General features: G+C 61.0%; 3 protein-coding genes across 6 annotated transcripts; all 3 read right to left on the bottom strand.

The window, feature by feature from the left end:
- Positions 1–58: 58 nt before the first annotated feature.
- RPS6KB2 (ribosomal protein S6 kinase B2) lies at positions 59–5665 on the bottom strand. Of its 4 annotated transcripts, none has more exons than XM_044259824.1 (15): positions 5540–5665; positions 5162–5202; positions 4945–5068; positions 4590–4658; positions 3944–4091; positions 2846–2903; positions 2642–2742; positions 2430–2520; positions 2255–2345; positions 2029–2136; positions 1356–1418; positions 1138–1215; positions 940–1047; positions 737–849; positions 59–480 (listed from the first exon to the last, which is right to left on the bottom strand). In XM_044259824.1, the coding sequence occupies exons 1-15, from the start codon at positions 5609–5611 to the stop codon at positions 303–305; spliced, it is 1443 nt and encodes a 480-aa protein (XP_044115759.1). In that variant the 5' UTR covers positions 5612–5665; the 3' UTR covers positions 59–302. The 4 variants fall into 4 exon arrangements, with proteins under 4 accessions (XP_044115759.1, XP_044115760.1, XP_044115757.1 ...); XM_044259825.1 differs by having other exon boundaries at positions 4945–5065; XM_044259823.1 differs by having other exon boundaries at positions 375–480; positions 742–849; positions 5540–5650.
- Positions 5666–6811: 1146 nt separating this feature from the next.
- CARNS1 (carnosine synthase 1) lies at positions 6812–13227 on the bottom strand. The gene is made up of 6 exons (XM_044259816.1): positions 12740–13227; positions 12341–12515; positions 12164–12249; positions 11205–11436; positions 10830–11110; positions 6812–8967 (listed from the first exon to the last, which is right to left on the bottom strand). Exons 1-6 carry the CDS (start codon positions 13220–13222, stop codon positions 7741–7743), a joined length of 2484 nt encoding a protein of 827 aa, XP_044115751.1. The 5' UTR covers positions 13223–13227; the 3' UTR covers positions 6812–7740.
- Positions 13228–21367: 8140 nt separating this feature from the next.
- TBC1D10C (TBC1 domain family member 10C) lies at positions 21368–27223 on the bottom strand. The gene is made up of 10 exons (XM_044259817.1): positions 27173–27223; positions 26739–26917; positions 25922–26021; positions 25600–25707; positions 25406–25512; positions 25136–25250; positions 24368–24433; positions 24055–24244; positions 22200–22354; positions 21368–21882 (listed from the first exon to the last, which is right to left on the bottom strand). Exons 2-10 carry the CDS (start codon positions 26888–26890, stop codon positions 21535–21537), a joined length of 1341 nt encoding a protein of 446 aa, XP_044115752.1. The 5' UTR covers positions 26891–26917; positions 27173–27223; the 3' UTR covers positions 21368–21534.
- Between the last annotated feature and the right edge of the window lie 599 nt (positions 27224–27822).

Raw genomic sequence — 27822 nt, 5'->3', positions numbered from 1 at the left:
GATACAAGCTGCCCGCCCGCAATCCTGCCCCCAGAAGTCCAAGGAAGAGCCAGGTCAGTGCCAGGTCAGTGCCATGATTCAATATTTTAATTCTTCAAGGGCACAGCTCAACTGCAGGCCAGTTGGGCGGCAAGGCCACTCCCCCGACAGCCAGAGCCTGTGGCCCTTTGTGGGCTTGGTTCGGGGGGACAGCCACCCCCAGCAGAGACACGCTCTCACACCACTCACTCCTGTACCCCTAGACCCATCTCCAGGTCTCGAACTGGCCCGGGTCCCTCCTGCCCTCAGAGTCCCCCATGCTCTTAGCGCCCTGGGCGCCCACGGCCCCTCTTAGACTTCTTGGTCCCTGAGGGGGGTCGGATGGGGAGGGGGGCAGAGCTCGAGGGCGGCGGTGGTGGGAGAGGGGCGAGAGAGGGCTCCGTGGGCTCCAGTGGTCCAGAGCAGGGCCGGAATCCCTCAAAGGGTGAGAACTTCAGGGGGCTGCGGGGGAAACCAAGGCTGAGTCAGCCTGGACCGCCCCTGGGGTCAGAGGCCGACACTGCCCAGCCCGCCCCACCTAGGCACAGAGGCTGCAAGGTCAAGTGCCCGGCCAAACAGCCCCTGCCACAAGGGGTCCCCGGGGTGGGTGGGAAAACACAGACGAGCACCAAGAGGCAGCCCTAGGGTGGGCTAGCAGAGCCAAGCCCAAAGCGGCCTCCCACCCCAGCGGCACACCCTCCCCTGTGCTCTGCGGTACCTGACCGGGGTCCGGGGGCTGCTGTTGAGGCGCCTGGGGGAGCGCAGCTTAGGCTGAAAGGAGAAGCCCTCCTTGATGCTGTCCAGGACGGAGGGGGCCACATATGTGAAGCCCTGGGGGGACGGATGGCACTCAGTGTCCGCCACTCCTTCGCCACAATCCTGCCCAGGCCCCCGTAACCCTCAGGCCACCCAGGACCTCACCAAGAAAGCCTGGTTGGCGCTCTCGCTGAGGGCCGTGTCGTCGGGACTGTCCACCGGCGTCTGCCGCGTGAAGTGGCTGTCGAACTGGCTCACGTCCTCCTCTGACTGCTGTGGGCAGACCCGGGTGGCAAGGAGGGGTCAGGGGGCATCCGAGATGGGTCCTCCACCTGGCCCCGGACCAGCGGGTCCTCCACTTACCAGGGACGGCCTGATAGGAGGGTCGACGCGGCAAGCCAGGAGGTCGTCCCAGTTAATGTGCCGGAAGAAAGGGTGCCTCTGTGGGTACAGGGCCCCCAAGCACCCCGTCATTTCCACCTCCTTGGCTCACAGAGAAACTCCCTGTGCCCTAAGGCCTTGCCTGCCTCCTGCGCCTTTGGGGGCTCCGCCCTACCCCCTCCTGGGGCTCCCCAACCCACCTGCACATCAGCAGCGTCCCCGGGGCCACCCCCAATCCGCTGGCTGGGATTCCGTTTCAGAAACTGCAGGGCAAGGGCAAAGGGTGAGGCTCTAGGGGAGAGAAACTGACTGTGTGTTCCTCCAGGTTCCTCGGGGCAGGCTGGGTGAGGAAAGGTGAGAGATTGTGTGTGTGTGTGTGTATGTGTGTGTGTCTGTCCGTCTGTGTGTGTGCGCGCGCGCACGCGCGTGCTGGGGGGAGGGCCTCTTGAGTGTGGTCCCCACCTATGGACAACTTTAGGCCTTCCAAGGTTTGGTGTGAGGGGCCCTTCCGCATGAAGCACTCACAAAGGCACCCGGTCACAGGCATCACTCCAGGGCCCTGCCGTGGGGTCCGATCTCTGAGCCTGGCCGCCTGCTTTTACCCCCAGTGAATGCCTTCTCAGCGGGAGAACAACTAGCTCACCGTGAATGAACGTTCTGCTGATTAGGACCCAGGACTAGGGATCTGTGCAACAAGGTCAGCAGCTGGTGTGCAACAGGGTGAGAGCCCCAGCTCGGCACTGTGGACCCCAGAGCCAGGGCGCCTTCATCCCCAAGACATACTGTGCCAGCAGGGAGCCCGAAGAAACGCAGGATTCCAGGCGGGGCCTAAAAGACACTGGGGCCCAGGGACCATGGACAGAGGGAACGCACCTTTTTGACAAGGTCCCGGGCATCCGGGGTGAGGTAGGGGGGCAGCGCCAGCTTCCCTTTGATGATCTTGTCCATCGTCTTCTTCCGGTTCTCTGCCGTGAAGGGAGGCTGGAGAAGGCAGGGGTGAGAGGCGACTTGCGGGCCTCCCCCCAGGCCCTGGCCCAGCCGCGGGATGGGGAACCCCTCCCACCACCCTCTCCCACCACCCCAAGGAGGCTGGACTTGCCGAGCCGGTGAGCATGTCATACATCAGGGCGCCCAGGCTCCACCAGTCCACCGCCCGGTTGTGGCCACTGCGCACCAGAATCTCAGGGGCCCTGGGGGTCAGGGGAAACCATCGGTCGGGCTGGGCCCTTCCTGCCAGACATCCCAATCCCTGGTCCCAGCCAGCTGCCGCTTACATGTACTCAATGGTGCCACAGAAAGTGTGGGTGACCGCATCCTCGTGGACCGACTCCTTGCAGAGTCCGAAGTCCGTCAGTTTGATGTGGCCTGAGGAGGATATGGGGGGGGGGGGTCAGGGCCCACCACGTGGTGCTCCTCAGCCCTGCCTGCAGGTTCCCACCCGGCAGGTGCAGGTGCACGGGCGGGGGAGGGGCGCACGCACGCGCACCCTGGCTGTTGAGCATGATGTTCTCGGGTTTGAGGTCCCGGTAGATGATGCCTTGGGAGTGCAGGTGGCCCAGGGCCAGTGTGATCTCCGCCAAGTAGAAACTGCAGAGACAGGACAGGGTGAAGGCAAGGGTAGGCGTGGGGCTGTGCTCGGGGTCGGGGGGATCCCTGCGGCCCCTCCAGAGAGGCAGGAAGTACCACCTACCAGGCTGTGTCTTCCAGGAAGATGCCCTCTCGCTCCAGATGCGTGAAGAGCTCACCGCCTGTGACACAAACACGTCAGCAGCTGTGTGCTGGGAACCAGCACCTTCGCTCTCGGAGTCTCGGTTTCTTCTTGGGGAGAGTGGGACTCATAATTCCGGCCCTACCTGCCTCACAGAGTTGCCGTGGGGACTCAATTCAATTCAGCAAACATCTACCGACGCCTACTCGGTGTCTGGCCCTGTGCTGGGCGAAGCTGGGGACACAGAGATGAAGAGACCCAGCCACTGCCCTCAGGATGCTCAGTCTGATGGGGAGACAGACATGCACACAGGTGCTCTAATAGGCCAGACCGAGGCAAGGGCTCCAAGAGCTTAGTGCAAAAAATCTCACAGAGGAGGCAAAATGACTCCCAACGTGAGGGGACGCAGCCCGCGGTAACAGTGAGAATCGAGGGGGCACTGAGAGGGATGCGGGGGCTGGAGCTCACAGGGCTCATCTGTGCAGACAGGACCCGGTGGGAAGCGGGCCCCAACCGCTTCATGGCCAACAGGGGGCACCAGGCCAAGGAGGCCAGGCTTCATCGGGGCAGTTACAAGGAGCCGTATGACTGTGAGTAGGAGCGTCGGGGACAACTCCCGTGCTGAGACGACGACCCTGAGAGTTCATGGAAGAAAGTGAGCTGAAGGCCTCAGGCCCAGTTAGGAAACCTGACCCGTGCCCTCCCCTCAGGAGAGTGGAGAGGATGGAGGACACTGCCGAGAATGAACCAGCGGGATCTGGGACCCGACTCGACACGGGGCACGCAGGAGAGAGGAACAGGCCATGAACGGGTAGTGGAAATGGACAAAACAAGCCACTGGATTTCCGTACAAACTCCCGCTGTTCCCGTCCACCCCCAATACAGGTGAGGGACACAATAGGTGCTGGACAGACGTTTGCTGAATGAATGAATGAAGGGACGGATAGACACATGGATGGATGGGTATGGGGGCCCCCTAGCCATTCTACACACCACATCTCTCCGGGCTTCCCCCAGAGCTCCCAGTGCTTCCTGGCTGGTTCCCTGGCCCTGGTTCCCTGGCTGGGCCCCCGCTCATACCACTGAGGCACTCGAGGATGAGGTAGAGTTTGCCACCAGTCTGGAAGGCATAGGCCAGTTCCACAATGAAGGGGTGCTTCACTGACTCTAGAATGTTCCGTTCAGCCCGCGTGTGTGCTGTGTCCTTGGCGTTGCGCACAATTTTGGCCTGAAGAGGCGGGGATCAATCAGAAAATGGGCACCTTGGGCTCCTTTAGTGCCTCCTGCCACTACCCTTCTCCACCATTTATCACCCCATTCTCTCTCTCCGTAATCCTGCTGCCAGTGGTCATCCCTCTCAAGGACTGATTTATCCTCTAGAGGTACCTCTCCACTTGGCACTAATGACATTTCGGGCAGGTAATTCTTTGCCGTGGGTGCTGCCTCGTACACTGCAGGATGCTGAACAGCCGCCCCGGTCTCTACCCACTGGATGCCAGTAGCGCCCCTATTTATTTAGTTGTGACTCAGAAACATAGAGGCAAAATTGCCCACGGCTGGGAATTACTGCAAAACAACATAACCACAACTGACAATAAACCAGCCAATGCCCAAGCCAGGGGCCAGGTCCTCCACCGTGTTCACTACCATCTTCCGGAAGCCTGAAGTCATGCCTGGAGAACGGTGGCCACCAAGCAAGGATGTGTTGGGTGAACACATGACTCACCTTCCTCAGGACTTTCATGGCATATATTTTGCCCGAGTTGGTGCCTTGCACCTTTCGCACTTGGAACACCTGTAGGGCAGGGGAGACAGGATCAACCTCCCTCTCCACATCCTTCCTTCAAAAAGCTCCACCCTGAAGCTCTGGCACTGAGACCCAGAGGCTGAGGCCCGCCCAAGGGTGGGGCAGTAAAGACCTCAAGTCTGATTCGGAGAGGATCTGTTTTTCCCTCCTTTACGTTTGTTTTTACCTCCGTGTTCTATGGAGGCTCAGCTGATTTATAAGCCTAATTCGTTTTGAGACCCTTTGCTGCTGCAAGACGGGGGCAGGGAGACCAGGGAGGACCGAGGGCCAGTACCTTGCCATAGCCCCCCTTGCCCAGCACACGCAGCAGCTCGAAGCAGTGGGGCCCGATGCGCTCAGGGCCCAGGTTCACACTGGTCTCGGTCAGCTCCACCTCCTCACAGCGTCCCACAGGCCTACTGACACAAGAGTTAAAGGGGGCAAGGGTCCAGGACTCCCCGTGTCTCCCTCCCCAGCCCATACCCTCCTCCCCCAACACAGCCCTCACTCACTCCAGGCCAGCCGCCCTCGACTCGGCAAGGGGACACACGTCCTGTGAGAAACCGAGGGGTAAGAGCCAAGGAAGGCACCGGGATTCCCCCCCGCCCAACCCCGCCTCAAGCTGGACTAGTTGGCCCAGGAGAGGAGGGGTCAGGAATGGGAAGTGGCGGGCGATGGGCCAGCACTGGGGAGGAGAGGCCGAGAGCAGAAAAGGGAGAACCAGGGTAAGGGCTGGAGCCTGGAACACAGGTCGGGGTGAGTGAGGGCGGGTCAGAGCTTAACAGGGCCCGGGCTCTGAGACTCTCTGGCTGGGGGAAGCCAGGGCGATTCCACCGCCTGGAGGATGGGATCGGCTCCGGGATCGAGCCGCGCCCGGGAGGACCACTCACCGAGGGGCTCGACTCTGGCTCACCCTCGCTGCCTTCCTCCGTCTCCAGGTCCAGGTCAAACACGGCCGCCATAGCGGCGCGGCCCGGCGGGCCCCTCGCCCAGTGCTTGGCCGCGCTCAGACTGACAGCCCGGGGGGCGGGGTGGGGGGAAGTTGTATGTTATCACTCCGCGACCGGGACCCCGGCCGCGCGCGCCGATGACGCATGAGCCCGCCCACCCGGACAGGCCGATTAGTCGGGCGGGGCGGAAAGATGGCGCCTGGCGCAAGGCCTCTCGGGAATTGTAGTTGCACAGTGCCGGGCTGCCGAAGCTGGTTTAACATCCTTTGACCGGACCCTCACTCTTCCCGGCACTGCTTCCCGGAAGCGGCACGGGACAAGGGCGGCCTGGAAGGCGCTCATCTTGGTTCTGGGGAGAGTTTGAGTTTGGATGGGACAGAAACACATGCAGATATGGGTGTAAACTTTATCCCCACCCCTGTTAAAGCTGTGCACCAGCTGGGTGACTGGGTGCTTGCTGGCTGGGTGGCGAAAAGCGGGTCGCATCTCTCTGTTCGCCCCCGAGAGACGACTGCATCAGTCTTCCTAATGTGACAACTGTCTCAAGGACCCTGTATCAGAGCATTTACTGGGTGATTGCTCAGGTCACGGCTGGGCTTTTTTGCCAGGTTCTTGGTTCTCACTGACCCACCTGTAAATATGGGTTTGTGCTGGAGTTTGCTACGTTGCCAGTTTAAGTACATTTAGTCATCTTGCTACCTGGCACAGAATAGGCACTTAATAAAACTTTGTTAAGATAATAAATAAATGAATACACCAAACCTGGCCTGTGACTTAAGATATGAGCATGGATTCTCGTTGAATGGGGCTCTGTAGGGGTGAATTCGGGCTGCATTAGATCTTGGATAGAGTTCTGACTGTTGTTGGAGGCCGTCTGGATGTGCATTCCAGCCGGATGGGGAGGCTAAATATGAACTCAGTTGGACAGAACTCAGGAGTCTCCAGGCTGGAGGAGGGTTATTTGATTGGATGTGGCCCTCTGGTTGTAATTCCACCCTTCAGAGACCGTCAGGTTTGAGTCCCATTGTGAGTGACCATGGCAGGCCCCTGCTCACAGTCAACACAGAGGCCTGGCCAGTATGGTGTTTATCCTTAGCGACAGAGGCTACAGGTATCCCTTGGCCACCTCTCCCTCCTCTCTTCCCCAATTCCCATCTAGCTGAGTCTGAGAGGAGTTTTCCAAGTCTTGAGAACCAGATGCCAGACCTTTTATTAGTTCATAAGCCTTTATTTGAAGAGGGATGCTTGCGGAGCTGGCCACAACTCCCGGGCTGCACAGGGGCAGAGTTATTGAGACAGACTCCCCTGAATCAAAAAGGGAGTGCAGATTTTGTTCTGCCAGTGCTGGTTAGTTATGCCAGAGGCCAATGTACCAAAGCTTGGTGGAGAAGGTGGGCGCTGCCCGGGAGGGGGCATTCCCTCATCTTAAGACCACATCTGAATGAGGGCAGGGAGCTGAGTGTGCTTTAGGAGTGGAGCGGGCACATAAGACTTAGTAAAAGTGGAAACCTGGACCTTGTAGCTTGTCCCTTGACCCCCTGGCTACTGTGGTACGACCTTGAGGCAGTGATTGTTCCTGTCTGAGCCTGTTTCCTCATCTGTAGAACGGGACAATGGTGTCTACCTGGAGAGGAGATGGTTCCTGCTGATCCCAGGTCCCTTGCTTCTACTGCTCAGGCCAAATGAGGCGGGCAGGGCAGGCCAAAAGTAGTCAGTGGGCTCTGGAAATATCCTGGGATTTGCTAAATGAGGGTTGAGGATAGGCCGTTTTATCTCAGGTTTTTGTGGGATTTATCCAAGGCCAGAGGCCAGCCAGCTTCCTGTACCCTGCAGGAAGAGACAGACCTGGAGCGATGCCAAAGAGGGGCTAAGTTTGGACCCATTTCCACCTCCCTGTCGTGTGTGTGCGCGCATGAACAGCTGTTGTTGCTTCTCCGTGGCTAGACTCGTGGGGCAGGACTGGGGCGTTCGGGCTGAACTGACAGCAAGAAGGGCCAGTGGCCCCTCCGCCACCATACTCTCTTTTATGGCCCTTAAGCTCAGGAGGCCTTCGTGTCAAATGCCTGACACTCTGGAACAGCCATGAGGCCTTGGGAGGGGGCCAGGCCAGGGTTGGGGCAGGGGTCCGGGAGAGAGAGGCACTATTTGAAGTGGGACAGGAAGTGGGCAACCGGGTAGTGGGGCCCATCGATGCCCAGACCCTGGCACAGTCCCAGCAGGCGGAGGCGAGCCTCAGCCGGGCTCTCCCCAGCACAGGCCACGCTGCAGTAGGGCTCCTCATACTCGCCCGGCACCAGGATGTCCTCCAGCAAATTGAGGCGCAGCAGGCCCTGGTCGTGGAGAGCCTGCAGGGTCTCGCGGCTGGCAGTGGAACTCAGCACCTGCGGATGCTGGGACACCAGGCACATGACCCCCACCAGGTGGCCACGGGCCCGTGGGTGGGTGGGCAAGGCAGGCCGCAGGCCACAGGCCACCATCGCCGCCGCCAGCAGCAGGTCCACACCATAGAGCTCCAGGATCCAGTCTCTCAGGTAGAAGCCGCCCATGCGGGGGTTGATCTCGATGAGTTTCGGCCCAGCCCCGGTCAGCTTCAGCTCCACATTGAACACCCCATCCAGCAGCCCACAGCCCAGGCAACAGCGGAAGGCTGCCTGCACCAGCTGGGCCTCCTGCTCCGGGGCCAGCCCGGTGGGCATGCAGGCCGCTGTCTCTGTGAAGCCAGGCAGCCTCGTGGGGCCGTTGTCGGAGACGAAGGCGGCCAGCAGGCGCCCTCCGAACAGCACCAGGTCCACGTCGTGCTCGGTGCCCTCGACGAACTCCATCAGCAGCATGGCGTTGCCCCAGCCCAGCCCAATGCCGGGGTGGTCGGCCTCCCCCTGCAGGTCACGAGCGATCCGGGAAAAGTGCTCGCGGCACTGTGGCGCATCCTCCACCAGCCGCACACCCACCGCGCCCGCCCCGAACTCCAGCTTCATGACGCCAGGCAGCGGCACCTGGCGGACGGCCTTCTCCACGTCGGCCTCGCTCTCCAGCGGGCAGCACTGCACGGCATGCAGGGAGGGCGCGGGCCAAGGGGGCCCGTGGCAGCGCCGCAGGTGCAGCTGGGTGCAGCTCTTCTGCTTGGCCAAGCGCATGGCAGCCGGGGGGCTGCAGGGAAGCCCCAGTTCCTGGCAGAGCAAGGCCGTGAGCACGAGGCAGTCATCCCAGTAGGAGAAGCAGCCATCCAGCTGCAGGCCACGGGCGCGCACCAGCTCTGCCAGCGACCGTGCGTTCTCTTCATCCCGCCGGTGCTCTGTCACATCGAAATGGATGAAAGTCTGCACCAGCTGGGACGCAAAATGGTTGGGGTCCGACTCCACCAGGTGTAGCTGTGGAAACCAGCAGGGCCTAACACATCCAGCTCAGCCTGTGCTGGTTGCTGGGACAATCGCATGGGGCCTAGAGCATGGTTTGGGCCCGCAGGGGAGACAGACCTGCCAGTTCTAGGGGGCTCAAAAAATATTCCTTGATGGGCGCCTGGGTGGCTCAGTGGGTTAAGCCTCTGCCTTCGGCTCAGGTCATGATCTCAGGGTCCTGGGATCGAGGCCCGCATCGGGCTCTCTGCTCAGCGGGGAGCCTGCTTCTCCCTCTCTCTGCCTGCCTCTCTGCCTACTTGTGATCTCTCTCTCTCTCTGTTTCAAATAAATAAATAAAATCTTTAAAATATATATATATATATAGATATATATATATATATATTCCTTGATGACTGACTAAATGGCAGGTGCCGAGTTTGCACATCCAACCCAGCCTGGAGGGGAGGGAAGGCAGCTGAAAAGAGGCAATGCTTAGGCTGGGAGCTGAGTAAGACTCAGCCAAAGGAAGGATGGAGAGGGTGTGATCTGGGCAGGAGGGGGCTGGAGCAAAGAGGGGGTGCTCCTGGGCTCGTTCTCTGACCAGAGCTTGTAGGGAAACTACCAGGGTTGGGAATTGAGAAAGGTGGCCTGGTGTCTTGGGACATCATCCTCTTGGTTGTCATTCACCCAAACAGTTCTGACCCTGGGGGTGCCCATGGAGGAATCCAGTGGGGCCCTGCACCCCACTCACTGCCCGCTGGGGGAAACACAGACCGAAAGCGGCTGGTTCCCAGGGCAGAGAGTGCTCCTGAAGAGACGGGAACGTGGCTGGGAGCACTGTAGCACTTGGCAGCATGAAGAGGGGAAAGACATTCCAAGTGGAGAGCACAATGTGCAAGGCAGGGAGTTAAGAGACATGGGAATGGCTGGCAGGGTGAATTCCCAAGGGGGTGCTGTTGTACCGTGGAAGAGGGGAGAGGAGACCATTGTGGTAGATTAGGGCTGTGAAGAACCTGACCTCTGTTTTCTTATCTGTTCCATAGCGGATAAGAACCTCTACTCTGCTGGCATGGCTTCAGATTCTTTAATGTGAGGCCACTGCTGTGAACTTGATTCAGGATCTGTAAGCTGCTCCCCAGCACCCTCCTCGCACCCTCAGGAATTCAACCCCCAAGAGCCTGCCCTTCCTGCAAGATGGGGTCAGGCTCCTTAGCCTGGCATTCAAGGTCCTGGTTCTGGTAGGAAACCTGATTGATGGCCCCAACCCTCCTGCCCGTCTGCACTGGGCTCTTTTTGCCCTGGAGGGCTCTGTGCTCTTCCTGAGGTCTTATTTCACTGGGCTGAGACAGAATTCGACCAGAAGCCAAAAAGAGTTTAAACTTCTGGGTGTCTCCGTCAGTTAAGCCTCTGCCTTCTGCTCAGGACGTGATCTCGGAGTCCTGGAATGGAGCTTGGCTTCTCCCTTTCCCTGTGCTGCTCCCCCCGCCCGCTGCTTGTGCTCTCTCACTCTCGCTCTCCCTCAAAAACTAAATAAAATCTTAAAAAAAAAAAAAAAAAAAAAAAAGTTTTGGGACGCCTGGGTGGCTCAGTCGTTAAGAGCCTGCCTTCCGCCCAGGTCTGGATTACAAGCTCCTGGGATCCAGCCCCGCATCAGGCTCCCTGCTTGGTGGGGAGCCTACTTCTCCCTCTCACACTCTCCTTGCTTGTGTTCCCTCTCTCGCTGTGTCCCTCTCTGTCAAATAAGTAAATAAAATCTTTTTAAAAAAAGTTTAGATTTCTAACCTGGGCGGGGCGGCGGGCCCCAGCCCTACTCCCGGGCTCTAGAGCCCCCAGCGGACCCGCCCAGCGCAGGCTCCGCCCCCAGAGGTGCTGGCCCCGCCCCTGGCCCCGCCCACCTTGAGCCCGTAGTGGCGCGCGGCCTCCCACACGAACTTCTTGCTGACGCCGCCGGCGCCGATCAGCAGCAGCTGCTTGCCCTCCATGAGGTAGTGCGCGGACCGCCGCAGCATGGTCTCCACGAGCGGCGCGGCCGCCGCTTCCTCGGCCGCCGACCGCGGGCGCTGCGCGGCCCACAGCCCCTCGAGCGCGCCGCACGCCTCCAGACACGGGCCGCTGTTCAGCTCCAGGGCCACGGGGGTCAGCGTGCGGCCCTGCACCGTCAGCGCGAAGTCCACGCCTGGGCCGGGCCGGGGGCGCGGGCTCAGCACCGGCTGCCGTCCGGTCCCCCGCCACGGCACCCCCCGTCCCCGCCCCGGGCGGTGCGCACTCACCGAGGAAGTCCGTGCGAGCCCGGCGCCCGCCGCGCTGCTCCGCGCTCAGGCCGGCCTCCAGGGCCAGCACTGCGGCCAGCGCGGCCTCGGCCCCCGCCTTGACGCGCTGTCGCACGACCGCCACCTGCCCCGGCTCACCCAGGCCGCACCGGGCCAGTGCCACCTCCAGCGTCTGTGGCAAGGAGCTCTGGTGCCGCAGAGGCCGGTCCTCACGGCCCACGCTGCACACCACCTGGGCAGGGTGTGGCTGAGGGTGTGGGCCCAGGAGGAGCGGCCCAGGCCTCCTGCACCCGCCACCCCCTGCACACCTACCCTTGTGCTGAGACCCAGGCCAGACCTCTCACTGGACATTCAAGTGGCCCAGGCCTCTCTGACTTCCGCCGCACAAACCACTTTCCCTGCCACCTGCCCCTCTGGTCCTTTAGACCCTAAGGGGACTCTACCCAGGCTTCCACCTGCGCCGGGGTCTCTCTGCTCCTTGGAGGTTCCAAACACGCTTGTTCCTAGCTCCTGCAGGCCTGGGGGCCTGTGCCACCCTGATGTGCCCCCCACCCCAGACCTCCATGAGGTCAGGGTTGAGAGACTCTGCCTCAGGTTGGCTCAGAGCTGTGTTCCCAGGAGGGTCCCCAAGCTTTCTTGAGTTCCCCAGCTTGGAGGCCCCTTCTACAGGTCTCCAGACACGGGCAGTTCAGGGACCCTGGGTCAGCCTCTTCTGTGGGTAAGACCTCCCTGGAAAGAGGATTCAGCCCTGGGCCCTGGTACCTAGTACCAGGCAGGGCTCCTGAGGTAGGAAGGGTGGAAAGGGAGGGAAAAAGCATCAGACCCAGGGGTCTTCCTAGAGACCACCAGGACTCCCCCCAGAGGTTATGTCTTCTCTCTGCCTGGGGCCCTCAGCCCCTCGTGAGGGCTGGGCTGGGGTGTGGCGTCGGGGTCAGGATCTAAACTTGGGCCAGGCTCACCTTGCTCAGCAGGGGCCTGTCACCCTGGGTCCGACAGACCACCGCGCAGATCCGCACAGCCAGCTCAGGGCCAGGTGGGGGACTGCCTGGAGAAAGACAGTGAAACCTGAGCCCGGCACAGAGCCGCTGGGAGGGTGAGCCGAGCTCCCACTGCTGGCTGGCCCCGGGGGCTCTCACCTGGGAAGGGCAGTCGGGCAGGTGGGCACACAGCCTCCACCAGGACACTCTCCTCCTCCTCCAGTTTCTCCAGCAGCGCCAGCACCGTGTCCGCCACTGCGCCCAGCTCCCCTCGCGGGTGCACACGCAGGGCCTGCTGCCCCCGCCAGCGCCAGCCACTGAGCTTGACAGCCACCTGCAACGGGGAGGGGAAGGAGGCCTCCTTACCACCCCATGAACCTGTGGGGTCCCAGAGGATCCAGTGTGTAAACGGAGGTAGGAAGCGAGGGGACTGCCACAGAGAGAGATGCCAGCGGTAGGGCTCAAAGCTGGGGACAACTTCGCAGCAGGACCGGGTAACCATCCCTGCGTCCCATCCTGCTGGCATCTGCACAGACCTCGGAGGCGGGAGCCTGTTACCTGCAGGGCATCACCCAGGGCACCAGAGTGCAGAAAAGCCCCCACTTCCTCCTTCACCAGGGTCTCCTGGCCCTCTTTGCCACTCAGCTCCACCAGCCGTAGGCCCGGGCTGGCCTCCCCTCCCCGCAGCAGGGCCGGTGGCTTATAGGTGAAAGCCAGAGTCGCTGGCACGGCCACACCACCCTGCTGAGCCAGCAGTCGCCTTGTCAGCAGCCTGTCCTCCAGCAGCCGGGCCAGCTCAGCCGAGGCTCCCGTGGGGCAGGTCAGGTCACGGGCAAGTTCAGCTGCCTCTCGACCCCGGCCAGGTCCCAGCCCCAGGCCCGCCAGGAAGTAGGTGGCTCGGCGTGGGGGGACAAAGTCATCCAGGAATGTCAGGCCCCCTGGGTGGAAGCTCACAGCCTTAGAGACCAGCAGGACCGCCTCGCCCGACTGCCCGGGTGCTGGCACCTTCGTCAGCCAAGCAGGGGACAGGCAGAGGAGCATGTTTCCTGTGGGCAGAGGGAAGAGGGTTGCTGGCCAGGGAAGGCTTAATGTCCCCATGCCCTCCACCTCCAGCCCGGGGCCCTGGGTAGTGGGGGGCAGCTGCTCCGGGAACCCACCCCCACTCAGAGCGTGGCAGCTGGCTGGCCCAGTGGAATGCAAGCACTTGCCAGGGTCAGTGGGTATTTCGGGATGTGGCCGGGCCAGGCGAGGGCTGCCCTTTCTGTCGGAGCATGTGGAGGAACATGGGCACATACTCACCCGGGCTCTGGACCCCACCCTCCAGGAGCACAGACAGAAAGGTGCTGGGGGATCCCAGAATGCATAAGGTCACCTCCGCACCAGGGCAGCCTGGGGGGGTGGGGGCGGGGAGAACATGGCCAAGCTCAAGAGGGGCTCCCCCCCCATCTTTCTGCCTACACTTCCCTGCCCCATAGCCCCGCCCTCCCCATGCCCCCACCCCACCCCATCTCTCGTCCCTCCGGTGTGGGCTGGAAAGGGCTAGAAAGGGAAAGGGAAGCTGCCTGCCCATCCTGCCCCGGTGAGGCTGACTCCCTCCTCTCTCTAGCTAGCCTGGAATGTACTGGAGGCTGAGTGACTGGAGACCTGGGTTCTAGCCTGGGCTCTGACACTGACTTTCTCTGTGACCTGTGGCCCCCATGCAGTGCAGTTGCTGGGGGTGGGAAGAGCGGGGAAATGTCCCTGTGCCTCAGTTTCCCAGTCCGTGATTTTCATGTATTCTAGCTGGGAACCCTGTGTCCACATAGAACTTTTGTGGCCACCTGATCTATAAAACAGATATAAAAATAAATACAAATAAAACTCATAAAGCTGGGAAGCAGTTTTGGGCCCCAGCTGTTAGCGGCTTCCACAGCAGCTCCCAAAACCCATCTATCTATAGGAGTTCCAACTCCACAGAACCTAGATTACAAATCCCACGGCTGGGTCTTCTGGGGACAGGAGGGAAGCCTTGATCTCTGACTTTACTGGTGCCAGATGCCCTTTGAAACAATGCTTGCCTGCCCGAGGTTGACTGGCCTTGCCTCCCTGGCTTCGGATCCAGCCAGAGCCTGGGGGAAGGGGCTGACCTTGACAGGGATGGAAGCAGGCTGGGCTGAGGGCACCTCCTCCCCACCCCCCCCAGGGTTGTCCCCCACCCTGGAGCCCCTGGGCACCTGTGCGGGGCACCTGGCTGCGGTCCTGGGTCTCCGGAAGGCCAGCTTGCTGCAGACAGCTCTGCAGGAGGCTGTAGCCGTAGACAGTCCAGGCCCGGGCCTCCGCCCCCTCGAGGGAGCCCTTGCAGTCCAGGCCCACGTCCTGGCGCCAGGAGCCAGGGAAGCAGCCTGGGGGCGGCAGGCCAGAGCCTCCTCCCCATGGACCCTCCTCTTCCTCCAGGTCCTTGGAGCCCAGGGGGCAGTCCCAGTCGGGACCCAGCGGATCCAGGGAGAGCTGAGAGGGGCAGAAGTGGTGGGTCTGGGGTAGGGCGAGCAAAGGGCCCATTAAGTCACTCAAGGGTATAAGCCTTCCACACCCCTAACCTTGGGCTATGTTCAGGGCAGACACTGTCCTAGGAACCGGGAGGGGGTGATGGTGTTGGATTAGGGGGTGAAGGGCTGTCACCAGGAACATGTAGGTAGGGGTGCTTTGCAAATCCAGGTACAGTGCTCCAGGGGGGCGGGGGGGAAGGTAGAAAGCAATGTGCCGCTGGCTGGACCACTGCCCCCATCCCACACGGAGGTCTGTCCTAGCTTGGTTCGTAGGACTAGACGTACGTGTTGGTCTGTTTTGTTCACTGAAGCAGTCCTAGCCCACCATAGCTGCTCCGTAAACACGGACTGAGAACAGATGAACGAACCGAGCAATCACTTGGGCTGCTCATTCCCCTCTGGCCTCGGTAACCTGTCTATCACCATCGGGGAGCTCTGCTGAGACCTGGATGTGTAGATGAAGCTGTCCCATGGCCACCCAGGTAGGCCTTGAGGACCTACTGTGTGGCCAGCCCTGTGCAGGGCACTGGTAGGGGAAAAAGCTGGTGCCCTTTTTTCAGATGTTCTGAGTCACAGAAATGCTTTCTTTGGATGACATTTTATACCCCTGCCCCTCTCTGAGGCAGGCTAACTCCCAATAAGGCTACTCAGACTCTGGGTGACCATAGGTGGGGACAGTAGTGGGCTTATCCTCTGGGGGACAGCCTGAGCAACCTTGGGTAAGTTACAAGGTTTCTTTGGCCCTGGGGGGGGGGTGGCTGGCACCTGCCCGGCCCCACCCCAGGAGACCAGTGAGGCTTAGCCTTCAGTCACGGGGATGCGGTGTGCTGCGGCCGGGAGGGCACGTCTGCGCCCGAGACCTGGGCTCGAATCCAGACTGACCAGTTCCAAATTCTGAGCCTCGTGCCTTCACTTAGAAGGTGTGTTCCAAAAAGAAGAAGAAGGTGTGCGTCCCCTGAGAGCCCAGACCGTGCTCTCACTGCTATGTCCCCAAGCCTAGAATGGTGTCAGGTGCATAGCAGGGGCTCAAGAGGTGTGGAATGAATGACCGCCAAAGGGGACCACCTGTGCCCGTCCCCGGGGCTGCTGGGGGAGCCAGAAGTGCCCAGCCCGCAGCAGCTGCATGTCCCACGCACCCGGGGTCATAGGTCTGAGCTGTCTGCACAGGGGAGCCCCCAGGGTGAGGCTTTTGGGTGCCAAACACTGCCCTCTGGGCCCTCCCTCTGACAAGGGGCTTGGGCCTTTTGAGGGGAAGGAGCAGAGGAGACTCACCATCTTACAGGTGCAGTGGCTGAGAGACTGATGGCAGAGACAGAGAGAGACAAAGGAGGGAGTCAGGGCAGCGCGGTCTGCACCCCATCGCCCAGCCCCTAAGACTCTAGAACAGAGAGGTGGCTGCCAAGGCCCGAGTGTCCTGACCCTGGCATGTGTCCAAGGCTGCCCCACCCCCCAACCCAAGGGGATGGGACTTCTGCGGCCCGGACCCCGGGGGTCCTGCCCACCTTCCCCCCCAGAGCTCTAGCCTTGCGGGTTGTGCCAGGCCCGACTGGGGTCCTAGCATCCCGCCCTTCCAGCGGGGGGCGCGCTGGGTCCCCACGGCCCCTGGCCCCTGGCCCCCCTCCCTGGCTCTCCCGGGGGCGCGGGCAGGAGCCGGGGTACCTGGAGGGCGGCAGCGGCTCAGCGGGGCAGGCGGGCGGCGCGCAGCGCAGCGGCGGGGGTTTAGCGGCGGCAGTGGCGGCGGCACAGCGGGAGCGGGCGGCGCCGCTTTATATAGAAGCGACCGGGGCATGCCCAGTGCGGGGCGGGGGCGGCGCGGGGCCCGGCCGGCACCCCCTCCGGCCGCCCCACCGCTCCGGTGCAGACACCCGCCCCCCAGCCCGACACCTGGGCTCCGGGTGAAGCCTGGAGGGAGACCAAGGGAAACAGGATCACAGCCACAGGGCTGTGGCGAGGGACAGAGACAGAGTCCGGAATGGAAGCGGGATGGAAGAAAGGGAGCCGGAGAGAGGAGGAGGGGAGGGGGAGAGCAGGAGAGGGCAGAGAGGGGTGTCAGGGCTGCCCTTGGCCTTTGGGGGTGGGGTGGCCAGGAGATCAGTCAGGGCACAGGATCTGGAGTCCTGCCCCTGGATGGAGTCCTGAGCGCCCTTAGCACACCCAGCCCCCAGCAGCCGGCCTCAGCCATGAGCCCTGTGCCCTAAGCCAGACTCTCCCAGAAAGGCCGGGTTGGACGGGGGTCCCTGTATGTCTGTGGGGCTCCTGCCTCACCTCTCCTGGCCCCCGTCAGAGTGGGGATCAGTCGGTAAGAGGACCCCACAAGGGCAGGCCCAGTTTCCCGGGAGACCCTCTGCCCTGCAGGGGGCCAAGAGGGAAGGGGGTGCCCGAGCTGCAGGGTTCCAGTGGATGTGAACCCAGGAAAGGGGGTGTGTACCGGGTCTGTCTTGCCCATTGACACTCACATCTGCTGGACGTGCCGGCGGTGACACCCAGTCTCCCCAGGACACACGACCTTACCCCAGGTTCGCTTACCCAAGCACCCACAGAAAACACCTCAAGAGACCCGGCTCACAACCACAAATTCAGGGACTCACACCCTCTCCTTGAGTGTCACGGGAGGCGGGTGTCAATCCTAGAGCCAGCTGTAGGACCTGGGCACTTCCCTTTCCTGGTCTGAACCTCACTCTCCTCCTGCCTAAAACGGGGCTAGTTCCCATCTCTCAGGGCTGTGGGGGGGGGGTTAGTACAGGGTCCCCTGCACACGCACCACACGTAGCCTGTGGTTACAATCCCAACAGCTTACAGCCTCAAACCCACAGCTTCTCCCTCCTTGTCTCTGAGTTGGAGACTCCATGGCTGTCCTTGAGAACCTTCTGGGCTGGGGTCCCGTGGCATCTGTGGGGGCTGAGTTGGAGGCTTTGGCTGTACAGAGGACCCACCCCTGTCTACCACTGAAGGGACTCAGAGGGGAGAAATGATTCATCCAGCGTCTGTCCAGCCCAGCCCACATTCCCCACACAGCTTTCCAGGGCTGGCTGCTCGACGCCCTCCCTGGAATGAGGTGTGGCCACTGGAGAAGTCCATTCTCTTGCCGCATGGGTTGCCTGAGCCCCACCGCGATCCCACTGGTGGAAACAGGGGACACAGATGTCATCAAGAAGCATGAGCTTAAGCACTTAACAAGAGTTAGAAACTGAGGGGCACCTGGGTGGCTCAGTGGGTTAAGCCGCTGCCTTCGGCTCAGGTCATGATCTCGGGGTCCTGGGATCAAGTCCCGCATCAGGCTCTCTGCTCAGCGGGGAGCCTGCTTCCCTCTCTCTCTCTCTCTGCCTGCCTCTCCATCTACTTGTGACTTCTCTCTGTCAAATAAATAAATAAAATCTTTATAAAAAAAAGAGAAACTGAAGTTCAACTGAGTAAATGTTAGGGATTTGATTGACTTTACTCAACAATTCACATACTGGGCAGCAGCCCATCTAGCAGAGAGAGGAAGGAGCTCTGAGCAGAATGAAAGACTTATAGGCAGAAGGGAGCAAGGACAAGGATGTTGTACGGGCAAAACAGCGGGTTGGGTTTTGCAAGGTTGCCTTCCTTTAGGGGTTGGCAGAGGTCTATCAGGTGACCTAACTAGTGCTGGCAGGTGAGTCCTGATCCTTGTTAAAGATTCCATTTCTGGGGGCACCTGGGTGGCTCAGTGGCTTAAGAGTCTGACTCTTCTTCTTTTTTTTTTTTTAAGATCTTATTTATTTTAGAGAGAGAGTGTGCGCAAGCGTGGGGGCAGAGGGTAAGAGAGAATCGCAAGCAGACTCCAGGCTGAGCTGGAGCCAATTGCAGGGCTCGATCCCACAGCCCCTGAGCTAAAGTCAAGAGTCAGACATTCAACCGGCTGAGCCACCAGGCACCCCATGTGTCCCGCTCTTGATCTCAGCTCAGGTCTTGATCGTGCTGCTGGTGAGAGGCGGAGCAGGGGTCTTCCATCTGCCAGAGCGTGTACACACCGCACAGAGAGCGATCCTGGCACTGGAGTGGGAGTTTTTATCTCATTATCTACAGGAAAAAATCGAGCTCAGACAGCGAGAGGACATTTCCTATACAGGGACTTTGCAGGGAGTCCGAGTCTGGCTTCTGGACAGAGCGGGGATGGGGACTCTTTGGGGTGCGTGGGAGTGCAAAATGGAGACCATGCACCCTTCCCCATGACCAGGCGGGGATCCATCTTCCCTTCTGCCTTTTAAAAAGGTGTGTTTATTTATTAAGTAATCTCTACACCTAACATGGAACTCAGACTCAACAACCTCGGGATCAAGAGTTGCATGCTCTTCTGATGGAGCCAGCCAGGAGCCCCTGTCCTTCCACTTTTTTGCTTGGCCCCCCACTCCTGTCCCCGGGGCTGACCCAGGCCAATGGACATCTCTGGGTGCCATCCCAGCTTCAGTCCCTGCAGACTGAGTGCCATCAGATTCCCTGAGCACCCCCTTCCAAGCAGGTTTGTCGAGAGCTGCCAGGTTTACGGAGTATGGTTGTTCAGGTTGCTCACTGCACAAAAGCTCCCAGCTGAGAGTGGTCTCTTCCCCTCTGCCACACAGGGCTGCGTGTGGCTGGAGGAGAGGTGTCTTTTCCCAACTAGCACACAGGTGCTGTAGGGGCTAGCACAGCCTTAGGAGGACAATGTGTACAGAAAAGTGTTCACACAAGGAGGGAGCTAGTTTTCTTCTGGTCTGACACCCCCACACCCTACCCACCTCAGGGTCCCCACGTAGATGTTTGATAATGGCACCTGCCCAGAAAATGCTTCCCTGAGCAGAAAAGGCATTGATTCAGCCCTAGCTGGAGGAGTCCTGCCAGAGAGCATTTCCCCTAGGGTCTATGACCAGTGGGACCTACTGTCACCATGGCCCCCCTCCCAGCCTCATGACAGATTCCTGGGCCCGGGCTGAGGTTGATGCTTTCCTGCTTCCCCACCCTCGAGCAGAAGAGCTGAGCCCTTGGAGGGCAGGGAGTCTAGGAGCTGACCCCGGGGTAGGCCCCCCCACCCTACCTGCTGCAGAGCCTGGACTGCACTGGATGTCCTAAAGCTAAGGTATTGCCCAGAAGGCACAAAGACCTGAACTCTAGTGGCTCTAACCCCCAACCGTGAACTTGGGCTGGGCACTCCATTTCCCCTTTCTCTAGTGAGGTTATCAATGCTGCCTGCAGAGGGGGAGGGGATCCGAGAAAAGGGTCTGGGAAGTGTGGGCGAGTGGGTTATACTTAATCTATAAGTACTTTAGTGGGGCAGGGATGAGGGAGGGAGGGCCCTGGAGGTTCTCTTTACCTCCCAGGGGCCCAGATGCTGCCCCACATTCCAAGGGGCTGGGACTCAGGCTGGGGCAGGGCCAAGGGTGTGGATGGGAGCAGGAGAGAGAGCATCCCCAGGAGGACAGAACTGGGTGAGCGCCCAGTTGTAGGGGGCAGTTTCATGGCTGCTGATGTGGAGGCAGGGGTAAACCTGGGGTCTGCCACGTGCTGCGAGATCTTGGCTGAATGTCCTCCCCTCCTGAGCCTCAGTTTCCCCCAGGAAACCCTGCAGACCTTGGTCTGGCCCTCCATGTTCCCTCCTCTCAGTGGTAGGCTCCCTCGGGTATGGAATAGTCTGCCCGAGACCCAGGGCCTGGCCAGGCACATACTAAGCACCAAACGAACACATGGAAGAGTGAACGCCCTGTCACCAGAGCATTCCAAATCAGGGCTCTGACCAGCAGCCGGGCCAGTGTTCCCGCACAGCCACTGGGACACGCAGGTTGACTATTCCACCGTGGAAACAGGAGTGCAGATGCTTTCTCCCACTGCTCCAAAGTCCTGCCACGCCCTGCCACCCTCCCCCCTGCTGGGGCGGGCCCCCAGGGAGGCAAAGCACCCTGGAACGGGCACTGTAGGGACACAAGCCGGCACTGGAGCCAGCCCTGTTGCCCTGTTGTCCTGGTGATGGCTCATGTCACGGGTACCCCAGGCACCCACAGGGGCAATTATCAAGTGTGGGAGGGAGTTTCCATGGTGGCAGTCCCGAGGGGGCGCAACCAGGGCTTTGGGGGTGGGCAAGGGCCTGTGGGACCTTTCTCCTTTGTCCTGGTACAGTAGGCTTTTGTTCTGGCCTGGCTGTCTCTGAGAGCCGGACAGGACCATGGGTGGGGGGCAGACTTGGGTTAGAGTCCCTGCGCCCCTTGGGGTCCTGAACCAACCTGGGAGGAGGGGAAGAGTAGGAGATAGACCCCCACTTCCGAGCCCAGCCTCCACTTGGGGACCTTCCTCCGGCAGGTGCCAGAGCCTTACCTGCCCGCAAGAGGCTGGGCGAGGCGGCTCCCCGTTGGATCCTTCGGCTGGTAAACAGCTTTCAGCAGCCAATGGGCAGCTTCGGTGTGTCCCGTGGGAACTCGGGGAGGGGGGCATGGAGAGGCAGGACTGGGGGGGTGGGGAGGGTGGGAGGAGAGGGGTGTGGGGAGCCTTCAATCCAAATCCATCCAGGCTTCTGCTCAGTGAGCCTTTATTCTAGGCCTCTCCAGGAGCCCTTTGGGGTCCCCTAGCCCAGCCAGGTGCCCTGCACCCCACACTCCTTCCGTGCCCGCTTCCATGTTTGCGAGGGCGGGGCACCAGGATGGCTCCGCGGGAGAACGGCAGGCCCGGCCCGGGACCCCGCACTCCGTGGCCTTCTTTCACTTCGTGTCGCACAGGCCCTGGCCAGGGAGACGCCAGACCCCAGCGGTAAAGTGCAGGGCCCGTTTCTGAGGCGGGCATCAGCCCATCGGGCAATCGGACTTCGGGGACACTGAGTCCGTGATGCCCTCAGAAGTCGAACCTTCAGAAGCGGGTATCCAGGAAGGAGGTGGAGCCTCGATGAGACCTGGAGGGGCCCTCGAGGGGAGGACCCCTGGGCCGAGTCAGGAGCCCGTGGAAGGTCTTGCCTCGGGTCTGGGGCTTGCGCCTCGTTGGCCTGGGCTCCTCTGGGGGCTGCACCACGATTTGGGGCACCTCGGGCCTGGTGTCTCCTTGCACCCCTGCCAGCTGCTGGGCCTCAAAGATGGCTTGGGCCCCAGGCAGGCGGGCCTGAGGCCTGGGGGGTGGCCCGGACGTGGACTCAGGCAGCCGGGCCAGCTGGACCCTGATTTCCCGCTGCAGGTCCTGCTCAGACAGGGCCACGCTGTGCACCTGTGGGGAGTGGCTGGTAGTGAGTGTGCCCAGACTGGGGGGGTGGGGGTGGGGCCGGAAACAGTGAGGTCCCCACAGGGCGGGCAGGACACAGCCCCAGGAAGTGGCTGAGGGCTGAGGGACTGACAGCCAGACTCACTAAGGGAACCGTAGAAAGCTACTTGAAGCCTGGGGTTTTCAGCTTTTCTGCTGCTCAGAAGACAGGAACTGGGCCCCGGGGCTCACTCTGACTTCTGGCTGCTTAACTCAGTTTCCCCACCTGAGCAGCAGGGGCTGGGCCATTGGGAAGGCAAGGTGGCGGGGGTGGGGGCACCCACCTGGGACATGAAGACCTCCTCCTGCAGCTGGGTGGGTGGGATGGCTCGCAGGGCACCGAGGGTCTCCAGGAGCCCGGGGCAGGCCAGGCGCTGTTCTGTGGTGCCCAGCGCCAGGCGCACGAGCGTTAGCCCCACTCGGAACAGCACCTTCACGCCTGCGGGCCGGGGGGCTCTCTCAGGCAGGGCCAACCCTGCCCCTCCTCGGTTCTGTACCTGACCCTGCCCTCCGCCAGACGCCTTCCACCCTCCCGCAGCTCTGCAGCCTGACTCAGACCAGGAGCAGTGACAGTGGGACCGCGATATGGGGGCTGACGCTTCCGGGCAGAGAGGTGTGCCAGCAGCCAGGGGACACAACTCCCCACACCTGCTCTCTGCGTCTTGGCAGCTGGTCCCTGCGAAGAAGGCCTTTCCAGCTCAGTTCTGTGACCTTCTCTTTCTAGAGAGATTCTCGCCAGAGCTCTCTGCCGCTAAGCCAAGAGCGCGGAGCAGGCAAGCACACACCCAAGCACGCACGCTCACGGGCACGCGCAGGTGTGACCTTGGGCTGTCCCACAGCCTCAGAATCCCTTCCCCGTAGCCTTGAGTCTGGGGACCAGTGAGGCCTTGTGACGACCGTGCCTCATAAAGAAATGATCACCACCACACGTGTCATCACCATGACGAAACGGAGCTTGTGACATTGCCTGTCCCGGGCTCTGTGGAGAGGACAAAGAGGGCTCCACCTGCCCTGCCTGGTCCTTGAGATCTGGGGCTGGAGGGGTGGTGACATGTAGATGGCAGCTTGGACACCTGTGACCAGAGCTCTAAGGGGGCCTGTAGCCAACTGGGCACATAGCAGGTGCTCAATAAACGTACTGACTGATTTCTGCCATTTTTCGTTTGTAACTGCCAGACAACCCAGAGAGAGAGAATGCAGGTGGGTCACTGACGGGGGTACCGAGACAGAGCCCCAAAGCCCTAAAACGTCCCGCTCAGCTCTGCCCCAAACTCCCCCCACTCTTGGCCTGACCTATCTGGCTTCCTCTCCACACCCACACCCCCAAGCTGGCAGCAGCCCGGACCGTGTGGACAGTGTCTCTCCTGGCCTCCCGGCCTCCACGGCGCCCTGCAAGTCCGCCGCCCCATGGAGAGGCCAAAAGCATCTTGGAAACAGCACTCTCCTCCTACTGTTCCCTCAACACTCGGTCACATCCCTTGTTTTATTTTCTTCATGGCACTTATAACAATCTATAAATACCTTTTTTTTTTTAAAGCTCTGTGCCCAACGTGGGGCTTGAACTCGCGACCCCGAGATCAAGAGTCACATGCTCCACCATGGAGCCAGGCAGGCGCCCCTATAAATATCTTGTTAATTTGGTTGCCGTTGGCTCCCATCCCCACCCTCACCAGAATGTAAGCGTCGTTCACCCAGCGGCCCCGGCGTCCTACAGCCATGCAGGGCGCAGCGAGGGCTCACCCAGTGCTCTTCCACTCCTACCGGCCCTGTCCCTGGCACTGGCCCTGCTCACTGAGCCCAGTCCCCGAACAGCTCCTCTGCTGGGATCTCCCCAGCTCTGCTCCACATCCCTGTGCGGGGAGCCCCTCCCTGGCCCCAGCCCGCCCCCAGCAGAGCCTCCCTCCCTCCGGGAGTCTCGTCACAGAGGCAGGGGCGGCCAGTTGTGGCACGGCAGGCGGGGGCTGGGCTTCTCCCCCCAGAGCCAACCCAACGCCATCAGCCTCGGCACGCTCTGGCACCCACGGCCGGGACCAGGATTGGCAGTGGCAGGTGGGGCAGAGCGGAGCTGGCACTCTGGTCCCTGTGCGCACCCCGAGGCTCCCAGCCCCGGCCACGCCTCCCCTCCAGCTGTCCACTCACCCTCGCTGAGGAAGGCGTCCCAGACACGCAGCACGGTGGGGAAGGGCAGGGAGCGGGCGAAGAGACACAGGAACCACTCGGGCAGGTAGAGCAGAGGCCCGACGCCCACCTGCTGCAGGTGCTTGTGCACGCGCGGGAGCAGCCGTCGAAGCAGAGCGGTGAACACCTCGGCGTCCAGCTGCACGGCCTCCTGCAGCCGCGTCCATCAGCAAGTCCACTCCCGAAGCCCAGGCCCTGCCCCTCTCCGTCGCCCGGCCACTGCCCGCCTGCCCAATCCCTCCCGGCGCCCTCTGGCCCCCTCCCAGCTTCTCACCATATGAGGCCCATAGTAGCCGGGGAGGTAGACCTCGCAGATCTGTACCAGGCACCAGAAGGCCTCCTGGGTAGGGGCACAGGCTGTAAGCACCCCCACCCAGCGGATCACAGAAGGAACCGCAGGGTAGGGGAAAGGAGCACAGGTGAGGGTCCTCTGTACCCTCCGGGGTGACTCTGGAGCCTGGAGCCTAAGCTCTGGCTCTTACTGAAAGTCTCCCCACTGGCCAGAGGCCTAGCAATGGGTTTAGGGAGTCGGAAGTCATAGGGTTCGTGATGTTGAATTTCAGAATCACAAATTTGGGGCTCAATGGTCAAGGGTTGGGAGGGTCCCAGAGTTCAAGTCCTGAGCTCTCGGGGTCATTGAGATGATAGTCACAGGGCTCAGAACTGGGAGTCATGAGGTCAAGGTGATGATGTCCAGATTCTCAGGTCACTGGGGCAGGGAGCAGGGGCCAAGGATCCCCGGCTGCTGGAGTCAATGTTTTTGGGCTTGAAGGTCACTGAAGCTGGTGGTCATGAGGCCCTAGGTCACTAGGACAGGATCTGGGAGTTAAGGATCCCAGGTCCCTGAGTCCAGAGTTCCTGGGGTTGGGGGCGTGGTGGTCATGGATCCAGAGCCCAGGATTGACTAGGTCCATATGTCATTAGGATGTGGGTCAAGGGTCTCAGGGGCCTGAAGTCCAAGTCCCCAGGGTTGGGGGTCATGGATCTCTGGGATTGGGGTTTCAGGGTCCCAAGCCTCTGGATTGGGGTCGAGGGCACTCACCTCTGGGGGCAGATGCATAAGCAGCACAGCGGCCACAGGGCCTTGGGCCTGACAGTAGCCCTGTTCAGGCCGATGCAGGGTATAGGCCTTGAGTACCTGCAGGAGCCCCTGCTGCCTGTGCCAGGAGACCCCATCAGGGCCGGTCTTCCATGTTCCCCTCCCCCACCCTCAGGGGGCCTCTTCCCAGGCTATAAAGCTATGGTAGTGGTCCAGGCCGATGGCCCTGGAGGCTGTGGGCCTGGAGGTCCCTGGGTGTCACTGGCCGCCTACCCGTGACCCTGGGGCGACACAAACATCTCGTGTAGAGGGAACTGGCGGTGCAGGTCCCGGCTGATGGTCTCCATCCACTGTGGGTCTCCAGGGGCTTCGGCCAGTTCCTGCGGGCAGACAGCAAGGTGGGTGTGAGGGCTCAGAGTGGCAAGGGGCTCTGGAAAGGGGAGACAGGGACCCCTGGCAACAGTTACCTGATAGGTGCCTGGGCTGTTCTTCTGACACACATGGGCCCCGCACAACAGGGGCCAGCAGCGGGCCCGCAGAGCCGAGGGGATGCCTTTCCGGCACTGCATCTTTACCTGCGGGTGAGGCCAAGGCCAAGTTAGATGAGCCAGGCCAGCATCCCCCGCTCCTGCTGGCACATCCCAGCCCCAGCCTGTCATGGGGCAAGGGGCACTTTGGGCGGGAGGGGGTACAAAGGCAGGAGGTGCTGGGACACAGGAGGGGTCAATTTTACCGGGGCAGGGAAAGAGGCAAAGCGGGCTGAGACAGGGAGCCCCATGCTCCCCTCACCTTCTTGTACCGCCGAGACATGGTTTTCTCCCAGTGCGAGGTCATCTCTACCCACTTCATCTCCCGCTGGCGGATAAGGTCTGCAGGAGGGTGACCTGGCCTGCGGGCACGTGGCATAGGCACGGGGGCGTTAACTAGCTGTTACCCAGGGCCCACATCTGCCATCCTCCATGCTGCCCCGGGAAGCTCAGCTCCTGGCCCTGGAGATCTCTGGGGAGCCCTGGGGGGGGGTAACCTGTCACCCAGGAGCTGCCAGTGGTTGTCATAGGGATAGGAAAGGAGGTGGCTCTGATGTGGTAGGAGCAGGAGACACTGAAGGGGGTGTGTAGGTGTGTGTTGGGGGAGGGACCAGCTAGCTGTCCCCTAAGATAGGAACACAGATAGGAACACAGGTGGACAGAGCCATGGACTAGAAGCCAGGAGTCCTGAGTTCTAATTTGATTCCATCTGATCTGGGCAAGTTCCTATCTGGATTGTTTTCCTGTCTGTATATTGGAATAGGGAGAGGGAAGAAGTAAAGTGTGGGTTCTTTGGTTGGGTTCTTGGATTTTTGGGGCAGATTAATGGGGGAAGACTATTTGCCTCCAAGGATAGCTGTAAAGTCTGAGAGGTTGAGGGTAAAAGAGGCATGTGAGGGACATTGCTGCCTTGTCCCTGCCAGCTTTAGGACTCCACCCGGAGCATGAAGAGGGGTGACACTGACTGAGTTCCCAAACCCTCCCGGACCCTCGAGGTTGAGCCTCACTCCAGAATTCAGCCCTCAGCCCCCATCTTCAATCCCAGCACCCCACTGCCCCCCAGTCCCTTCCCTTCTTACCCTGGCTCTGCTGAGCTGCCCCCAATGAAGCCATAGCGATCAGCCTGGCGATATGGGCCAGGCCCACTCAGCTCGGAGTCAGACCCCAAAGAGCTGGAGTCATCCTGCCCCTCGGAAGTTTGTACGAGGTCCTCCCCCAGGGCCTGGGCCATGGTGCCCCAGACCCAAGCTACCACGGGCTGTAGGAGGTGGAGAAAGCCAGTGTGAAAGGCTGCTTCTGGCCAGCCTGGGACCTGGGCTCCCATCCAGCCGATCCCCAGCCCTGGGACCTGGCTGCAGGGTTCAGAGCGGAGAGGCATCAAGGCATCTCACCAAGCCCCTTCTGGCCCCTCTTTCATTGAGGTGGGAAGAGGGCCCTGAAGTGGCAGAAAAGCCAGGCTTCTGGATGGAGGCCCAGCCCCAGACTCAACCCCTGCCCCCCCAGGCCAGCTTACCTCCCTGCTGCACCTCACCTCCTCCTCTCACTTCCTCCTCCGGGCAGCCTCAGCAACCCGCTGGGGGGCCCCTCCCACACTCCCCTCCCAAGTGTGTGTGGGGGGGTGATCACCCCTTCCTCTCCCAGGCTCTTCCGGCCTGCCCAGGGCTGTGGGCTCCTCCCCTCCCCTCCCCATGGGCAGAATGGCTGCAGACTTGGGTTCCTGTGGTGGGTGTGAAGGGTCCAGGACCCACCCTCGCGGTACAGAGGCCAGGCCCCCTCTAGTTTTGAGGTTATCAGCTTGTAAAGCAACTCAGGGTTCCAGGGAGACCTGAGTGGCTCAGTCAGTTAAGTATCTGCCTTTGGCTCAGGTCATGGTCTCAGGGCCCTGGGATCAAGCCCCACATTCGGCTCTCTGCTCAGCAGGGGGCCTGTTTCCCCCTCCCTCTCTGCTTCTTTGTGATCTCTCTCTGTCAAATAAATAAATAAAGTATTTTAAAATTTTCAAGATTCCAGTGAGAATTATGGTTTATTTAATATTTGCTCTTTACAAGGTAATGCTTTGAATATGCACATAATACGGCATTACTATGCACCCAGCAGGTAACAGTGAATCTTACAAAAAAATACTAATTTAGGGGTGCCTGGGTGGCTCAGGGGGTTGGGCCT

This window comes from Neovison vison, chromosome 7, assembly GCF_020171115.1.
Source record: "Neovison vison isolate M4711 chromosome 7, ASM_NN_V1, whole genome shotgun sequence".
Classification (NCBI taxonomy): domain Eukaryota; kingdom Metazoa; phylum Chordata; class Mammalia; order Carnivora; family Mustelidae; genus Neogale; species Neogale vison.
This window is presented reverse-complemented; position numbering and strand designations above follow the sequence as displayed.

Excerpts from the sequence above, each read along its gene's own strand:
- TBC1D10C (XM_044259817.1), bottom strand. The coding sequence starts at position 26,890 with ATGGCCCAGGCCCTGGGGGAGGACCTCGTACAAACTTCCGAGGGGCAG. Across the intron at positions 26,022-26,738 it reads GGCAGCTCAGCAGAGCCAGG|GCCAGGTCACCCTCCTGCAG; the intron begins GTAAGAAGGGAA and ends ACGTGCCCGCAG. Across the intron at positions 25,513-25,599 it reads ACAGCCCAGGCACCTATCAG|GAACTGGCCGAAGCCCCTGG; the intron begins GTAACTGTTGCC and ends GTCTGCCCGCAG.
- RPS6KB2 (XM_044259824.1), bottom strand. The coding sequence starts at position 5,611 with ATGGCGGCCGTGTTTGACCTGGACCTGGAGACGGAGGAAGGCAGCGAG. Across the intron at positions 4,092-4,589 it reads CCATGAAAGTCCTGAGGAAG|GCCAAAATTGTGCGCAACGC; the intron begins GTGAGTCATGTG and ends CCGCCTCTTCAG. Across the intron at positions 1,216-1,355 it reads GGGACGCTGCTGATGTGCAG|AGGCACCCTTTCTTCCGGCA; the intron begins GTGGGTTGGGGA and ends CTGTACCCACAG.
- CARNS1 (XM_044259816.1), bottom strand. The coding sequence starts at position 13,222 with ATGCTCCTCTGCCTGTCCCCTGCTTGGCTGACGAAGGTGCCAGCACCC. Across the intron at positions 11,437-12,163 it reads ACAGGCCCCTGCTGAGCAAG|GTGGTGTGCAGCGTGGGCCG; the intron begins GTGAGCCTGGCC and ends CACCCTGCCCAG. Across the intron at positions 8,968-10,829 it reads CGCGCCACTACGGGCTCAAG|CTACACCTGGTGGAGTCGGA; the intron begins GTGGGCGGGGCC and ends TGGTTTCCACAG.